At 33.4% G+C, this 7,973-nt stretch overlaps 1 protein-coding gene across 5 annotated transcripts in view; it reads left to right on the top strand.

Annotated features, from left to right (window-relative positions):
- LOC110095939 (ALBINO3-like protein 2, chloroplastic) overlaps positions 1-7,973 on the top strand; it is a 29,079-nt gene that overhangs the window by 10,000 nt on the left and 11,106 nt on the right. For 2 of the 5 annotated variants that reach the window (XR_003700999.1, XM_028695511.1), the window contains exons 2-3: positions 1,222-1,349; positions 1,807-1,878. Coding sequence is in view for 4 of the 5 variants with exons in the window: in XM_028695511.1 (XP_028551344.1) it covers positions 1,222-1,349; positions 1,807-1,878 (200 nt within the window). In the remaining variant the exon portion in view is untranslated. Of the gene's footprint in view, positions 1-1,218; positions 1,367-1,806; positions 1,879-7,973 lie in introns of those variants that run through there. The other 3 variants (XM_020821666.2, XM_020821668.2, XM_020821667.2) reach the window with 3 other exon arrangements.

Here is a 7,973-nt window from a genome sequence, read left to right as displayed (position 1 = left end):
GACTGTTTAGGGAATTCCTTTTGAATTGTATGCATTAAATAGTTGATTTTTCTAGGGTTTGGGTATCTTGAATTTGGCTGAAATTTGAGATCTCTTAGATTTAGGTTTTCTTTGGGCTCTAATGGCGTCTAGAGATTTGGGAGAGATCGATCCTCCTCCGAATTGAGGATCAATTGTATCTTGCTATTTTATTCATCGACTAGTGGAATACAAGCTTTTATTTGAGTTTTCTCTCAGATTACCTTGTGGTTTTGCTGTTTTTCTGCTGTGGACAGCAGATTTACTGCTGTTTGCTCTTCGTTTGGTGTTAGGATTGCTTGAGAACTCAAGTTTACCCTTAGGGTTACTTGCGAACTCAAATATTTCCTATCAGAGACAATTTTGATCCTTCATAAAGAGTCAAGGGACCATTTGCAAAGCAAATATACATATAGAGCTGAGTCAAATGACTTCCTTAATCAATAGTATCTTAGGATGTTAGTTACGAGGGCTTGCAATCATAGAAGATATTGACCACAGTTATAAACAAAACCCTGAACATTACTGGTAAATCTGATTATATCTATTTGCCCACTCTATTCCCATGCACATCATCCAAGAGCCTCAAGGAAATGAGTAGGACAAAGAAATGCTTGAAATTGCGACTAAAGACTTGTGTTTACTGTAATTAATATTCCATACAATACTCAACATGAATGAATAAAAAAGAAATATTGAGCTGGCCTTAAATATTTAGGATAAGTCTAATGATGATAATGATGATTCAATCACAGAAACCCAATGATGTATCGATTTATATTTGTTTCAATCTTCTTCATCCCTCCTCCCTTTATCCCTATATCTTGAATTGATGGCATTATAACCAGGTTTATTAATATGATTGTTGCTGAGCTAGGAAGACTCAAGTGTTACCATAAACCGCACTTACATGTTTGTTACATAGATATATATATTTTCAATCTTATTAATCAAATATTATCATTAACAAATGCATATCTTGCTAATAATGCTCTAATCGCGCATAAAGATTCAAGTTCTTACACATTTGAAAGACGCGGCCTTTGTTTTTTGATCTGTGCTGTCTTTTTTCAATTTCACTGTGATTTGAATATTGAATCCATACAGATGATTTTGCCTAAATCAACTTTAACTCAATACATTTTCATGCATGTCAGTATTTCACGTCTGCTTTGTCTTATTTATTATTCTTGTTTCTAGAAGTGCCGCCTCCATTTCCACCTCCCCGGTCAGAAAGGAGTTTTCGAGAACAATATCAGTTATTTCATATGAAAAGAAGGGAACTTGGTTGTCCCTCATATTTGTGGAACTTTGCATTCTTTACAGCCCAGGTCAATCCCAAACCTTGGTAATACATTATTCTCTTGATCATATAGTTATTCTCTATTCCTTCATATCTTGATCCGGCATATAATGAGGTAAATCATAAGCACTCATAGGTGGGAATATGGTGAATGCTAGCTGGACAAGTTTTAAACATATATATCCTCTTTCATAATAACAAACTTGTAGAAGCTGTGAAGGATTTATGAATTAGAGTTAACTGAATATAAAACTAGCTCTACTTATCTATTCATTTATGCTAGTCTTGTCCATCATTCTCTATCCTTTTGTGATGAAGTTTTATAGCACAATATAGAGGAGATATTGCTTCAAACAATTTTTTTGAAAATTGCCAACTTTAATTTTTGAAATGCAATACTTTTGTTAAGTGTTTCTTGAAACTGCTTCTTTTGTCATATCTTAGTTTTCCTGATTTTTGTTGTACTTGTCTATATGCTGTTACAGTTCCCATGCTTTTTGCTATGGATGAGCAGCATTCGGAGGATGTGTTTAGATCATCACCCTGGCTTTGATAGTGTAAGGGAAATTACTCTCTTTGATTTACATTTTCCAGTTTCTTAAATGCTTGTTGCTATAGAGCCTACTTCATATGCAAAGACTCAGCTTTTGATGTTAAGCACACTAGGAAAGTTGTTATAATTGAAGCGTCCAAACAATTCTCTTTGAAATTTTCCAAGAGATCAAACGTGCTATTGAAAAATTAAAAATAGCATCATACAAAAAACAGATATGAAAAAATGAAAATAAAGATACATAGGCAAAAACATTGATTTATGTGGTTCAGTCAAGAATGACCTATAGCTACATGACTAGAAGCATTTATAAACCCATGAACAAATATATGAAGGGATACAAATTGAATAGAATCAAAAGATATATCAAATCCTTGTTGATTCAATTTCTAATCCGAGCTCATTCAAATTATCCGCTTCAATTCAAGTCAAGCCGGGTAGTCTTTTGTTCATTCATTTTTTTGGTTCAGCTTTTACCTAATTGAGTGACCAATTGACTTGTTTTAGCCTTTCATCCCTTTCCCAAATCAGGTTGCTTGAGATCTAATGGCTATTGGCGCAAGGGGAAATAATCGAACCCAGAAAATTGCTGAATCTAGTAGTCCTTAACTGCTTTACCTATGACTTCCTGATATCACTAGCGATTTCAAGTTATCAGGGGTAAAATCACATCCTGTAGGCCGGTCATGGATAACCGTTTGAGGGCTAGATTACCTTTACAAAGCTCATCTCAACAGTTTGAACTGCAGGGCTATACATTATGAACTGCAGGGCTATACATTATGGGAGAAGGGGGGAGGGGGTGGGGGGTTGCGCTAACATAAGACATTTAAGTCATACTTCTCCCCATATGGTGATTGAGAAGAAAAATCTATCGATGAATGAAGGATTAGAAATTTAAACTTTATAAAAAACAAATTGCTTTTGCTCATATTATACTTGATAGATGCTTCAGACGAGAATAAACATTTAACCATCTAAACCTATTCATTAGTGTTAATTTTTGTAGAACAATAAATCATTATAGTTTAACATCAACAATTCTCACAAAACTCCAAAGTCCCACACTTTGACCATTAAGAAATTCTTTCTTGCTCAACTATAATAGATTCCAATTTAAGATATGCCCAATCTTTATGTGCCATAATTTGATGAAATCATCCGAGGATGAAATTGGTGCATCACTTGTAATTGTGTTGTCTTGAAGAAAGTAGAGATCTTTATTTTTTTTTTTTGCCCTTATAAAAACTTGACACCCATGAAAACATATAAAACTTTACCATCAATAATGAATATGCATCCGATTGAGGCAAACAAACCACGAACATAAGTCTTTTGCAAAGATGGCGTATATATGACCTCATCTAAAGTCGTCTTATCTTTATCATGTCTTGATCTAAATCGTCCCTATTCCACATCTTTGTCTTGATCTAAATCATCCCTACCCCATATATTTCAAGCCATTTCTTTATCCATAAGGACATTTTCACCATTAATAGACCTAGAAGAATGAAATCAAACCCTATAAGGGGTGATATTAACATCTAGATTTGAGGATCTAATCTTTAATGTAAGAAATATGAGAATGTGCAATTGTTAGAACTATTTAGACCCAAATTGAAGTTGTTTCAGAGCTAGATTTTCCTTTCTGACCTCGAACTTTTCTTGCAATAATCTGTAATATGATTTCCAGAATCCAAATTTGTTGCCTAGTGGCATGGACCCCCTTTTTGTTGACATTGGTTTTAATCTCCCTCTTTTTCTCTCTTGCTTTCTTCATGCACTTATCTTTTCTCACAAATAAGTCCTTAACTATGCCTTCTTCTTTCACCTTTTTCCTTTACTCATTTAGGCCTCATTTGTTTCCGTTTTTTTTCCTCTTCTATTTAGAAATGGAGAGATTATTTTTTTGGTCGATGCTTGGATGGGACACTTTTATATAAATATTTTTTAGGGAACTTCATTTTTCTACTGTTTTGAGAAGCTTTTTGATATTTGATTCTTCGTTAGAAAACTCCATTCTCTTAACCATTGTTTCTAAAACTACCTTTAACAAAAATAGAGGAAGAACCAAACGAAGTCTTAATAAATGGTGGACTTCACTTCTATCATAGAAATAGCTAAGAATGTGCTTATAAGTGGATGATAGAGAGTATAGCAAGGTCAAAGCTATATCTTCCCTTTTAATATTTACAATTATATTTGCTAGATCCAACCTAAGCTGGTTGTAGTCATCAAAGTGCTTTTGCAGTATTATACCATCGTTCATGTGAAAATCAAACAATTGTTAATTTAAAGCAAGACGATTCACGATTGGTAGTTTGCCAATTATGCAGTACTTGGATCTACTTCATTTCAAAGAACTTCATATCCGAAATTGAGGATAACTAAACCAAGGATTTTTTATTCATCTCTCCTTCCTCATCTCTGCCAATTAGGGAATCTTTTGGTTCAAAGTTTTGAGCCAACTATCCTTAGACAAAGATACTTTCATCTTTATCTTCCATATAATTAAAGTCCTTATTCTGAATGAACTTCTCAAACTCATATTTGGTAGTGCTGATGGAAGGCATTGATGATGCCATGTCCTAGGTTCAACCATGCTGCTTTTATACCAGTTTAGTAGAACTGAAATGCTTAAAATAATTCTTTTAAGAGTGCTAAAAAGATTAAATATATGAACCTATGAGAAAGAAAACTAGCACCACAGACATAGCTATGATATGGAAACAATAAAATAAACATAGAGACAAGAACACTAACATTTATATTGTCATTCTATGAACTACATCAATGGGTTAATGAGGCTCAAATTTATCTACTAGCAAATCTATAGAGTACAAATTGAGATGAATAATAAAACAATCAAAGCTTTTTTAAAAAAAACTAATAAGGATAATAGAGAAGATCTCACCAATTAGGATAAATCTTTCTTAAAGGAAAGTTAACTAGGAAAAGAAAAGTTCTCGTCCAAATCTCCAAGAAAAAGAAAAATTGAAGATAAAATACGCAAGCTACTTAACATCACAATCTCTCGTGGAAGAAGAAGCTAAAGTGCCCTGATCTTCATCCCACAATCTTAAATCCATTCCCTTCATGAAGAACCCAAACTGAGGAACTTTTATCTTCTTGGGTGAAGAATCTCTCTTAGATCTCAAATTTGGCACTTGCTTATTCCTTTGATTGGGTTATGAGAAGTAGAATTTAATTAATAATGTTGATTAAGAAATATTTACAAAATGCCCCTTTTAGGAAGTAGAGACCTGAAATATATCCCTAATGCTTTTAACAATATCTTTCATATAATGATCACTCTAAGGCCGTTTGGGGTTGCTGCAACTTTTTGTAAAGAAATATTAAAACTATTGTGGATAAAATAATTTTTTTGAAAGCTACTGTAGGTATTATAAATATTTTTATTTTGAAAAAAATGGACAACAATTTTCTTACTGCTAGATCTGATTATAAATAGTGCTCTCACTATAGAAATTGTCAGTAGCAGGAGCCAAATGGAAGCATGACAACAGTCTAAAAAGCAAAGCAGGAGAGAGCTACCCGAAATGAACCCTAAGTTGATATGAAAGAATCAAGAGGTAAGCTGTGTCATTAGTAACTCTAACGTGAGAAAGGAGACATCCAAATGCTAGAGAAGAAACCACAATTGACAATTATAAGTGTAGTATCATTTGGAATAGAGTTGAACATGATACATGATGTAGTCTTAAAACCCAACCGTGAAAGATAAGTTTGCTTGAAATTTTCCAGAAAAATAACCCAACTAAAAAAAAAAAATTTCAAAGGAACCAAGTCCTCCTAGATATTTTTATAAGAAACTACTAGAATATAACAAGTTACTTGAATAAAGGTCATTAGAAGAAAGAATCACATCTGTGGGTCACAATTTCAATTCAAGTTAAATCACTCCAATTCTAAATAAAGGTTTGATATATCATTAGATGAAAATGAGTGATTCATTTCCAATGATGGTCCCAACTTTTATTAGAGTAACATAGAAATTTCATTAAAGAATTAGGATTCCAAGCCAGCCTGTTGAAATGAGGGCAAAACGTGGCTAAATGCAAATTATGAACCCAAACATTTGTCCGAAAGTTCACTTTTTCTTTGTTATGAACTATCCTGGAAATCAGATTGACGAAAGGAAAAGAAACATTTTCAAGTCCTTTAATGAAATGAATACATGAGTGCCTTCGCCCAACTAGAAATCAAGTTTAGAAGTGTTTCTGTAGTAATTGTTGTTGATAATATTGCCTGTGAGGATTTAGAGTCCACATGAACAGATTTTTAGAACCATTTAGAGAGAAGTTAAATATTCATGGATCGGAGATGTCTAATATCAAGTTGTCCAAGCTTTTGGGGTTTGCAAATGCTTTTCCAATTGACCAAAAGGAATGCTATTAATTTTATTAATGACCAAATCTAGCACCCAAAAGAAAGGAAAAAAGAATAGATGATAAAACATAATTTATTAAAATTATCTTGCCACCTATATAAAGAAAATTTCCTTTCAGGGATGCAAGGTTTCTTTGGATTTTTTTTAATCATAGGATACCAACATTTCTTTGCAATGCTTTCGAGCTACGATAGGGGCAGCAAGAATTGAAAGATGTGGCAAATATTATTTTATGCTATCAAATGCTTCATGACAGGCATTATCCCATATAAAATGGGTATTTTTCTTCATTAACCATAATGGTTGACATATACCTGAAACGTTAGATATAAACCTTTGAATGTACATCAATCTTTCTTGGATTGAACGAAGTTGTCTTAGTGTTTTTGGTGGCAGCATTTCCACAATTACTTTAATTTTAGCAGGATCGATTTCGATTCCCCTATGGTATACAATAAATCCCAAAAAAAATTTCGGATGAAACACCAAAAGCACATTTTAGTGGATTTATTTTCAAATTGAATTTTCAAATTCCTTGGAATACAATTCTAAAATCATTTACATGCTCATGTTGAACTTTACTTTTACAACCAAGTCATCAACATAACATTCAATATATTTGTGAATTAGATCATCAAAGATTCGAGTCATTGTTCTCTGATAGGTAGCCCCTACATTTTTGAAACCAAACAGCATCACCTTGTAGCAGTGTATACCAATGGGAGTTCGGAATGACGTGTGTTTTTCATCATTTGGATCTATTTTAATTTGATTATAGCCCGATGATCCATCCATAAATGAGAACATATCATGGTTCGATGCATTATCGACCATAAGTTTTGTGCAGGGTAGTGAAATGTCATCCTTTGGACATGCTTTATTTAAATCCCGGTAGTTTATGCAAATGCGTATTTGACCATTTTTTTTCCTTACTGGTACAAATTTGGTGATCCAGTCGGCATATTTTTCTTCTCGGATAAAGCTAGCTTCAATGAGCCTTTTTTTCAGCAATGACTTGTTCTTCAATTTTAAGTCGCATTCGCTTGGGTGCTTGTCTAATTGGCTGCATTTTGGTATCAATGGAAAGCTTATGCACTGCCACCTCTAGTGATAATCCAGGTATTTCAGTATAGTTCCATGCGAAATAGTCTTTATATTTGAGAAATAACATTTTAAGCTCTTTCGCTTTATTATGCGAGAGATTAGCACCGAGAAATGTAGGTTTGATATCTCTCTATGTACCCAAATTTACTTCTTTGCGCTCATCTATAGTAGCTTGATTACCCTCTTCAAATTCTTTTGGAGCTTCCTTTAGATCCACAATTAAATCTTCATCTTGATATTGATTTTTTAGATTTGGGTGATTCCTTATCTTTGTCTGTAATGTTATAGGATGTTGCTAGTATATGGCATGGAGATTGAGCATATCCAAGACCCCATGTTGTAGACCAACCTTTTCCAATGGGCTTTTGTGTATGTTCGTTATGCCAAATATTTTTGAAATAACGGGCTTGCTTGTTTGTTTGCGTCCATATGATATTTCTTTCAACAAGCCTTTTTGTAAGGGGTGCGGGATATTAAGGGATGACTAGAAACCTGTATTCCTCTTCCCATTCCCATTTTATTTCATGTGAAGTATGACTTAATACCACCTTTAATTCATATAAAAAGATTCCACGTTCATTGTA

The sequence above is a fragment of the Dendrobium catenatum genome, unplaced genomic scaffold (genome assembly GCF_001605985.2).
Source record: "Dendrobium catenatum unplaced genomic scaffold, ASM160598v2 fragScaff_scaffold_651, whole genome shotgun sequence".
Taxonomy (NCBI): Eukaryota; Viridiplantae; Streptophyta; class Magnoliopsida; order Asparagales; family Orchidaceae; genus Dendrobium; species Dendrobium catenatum.
The sequence above is the reverse complement of the archived record's forward strand: the minus strand, read 5'-3'. Positions and strand labels throughout refer to the sequence as shown.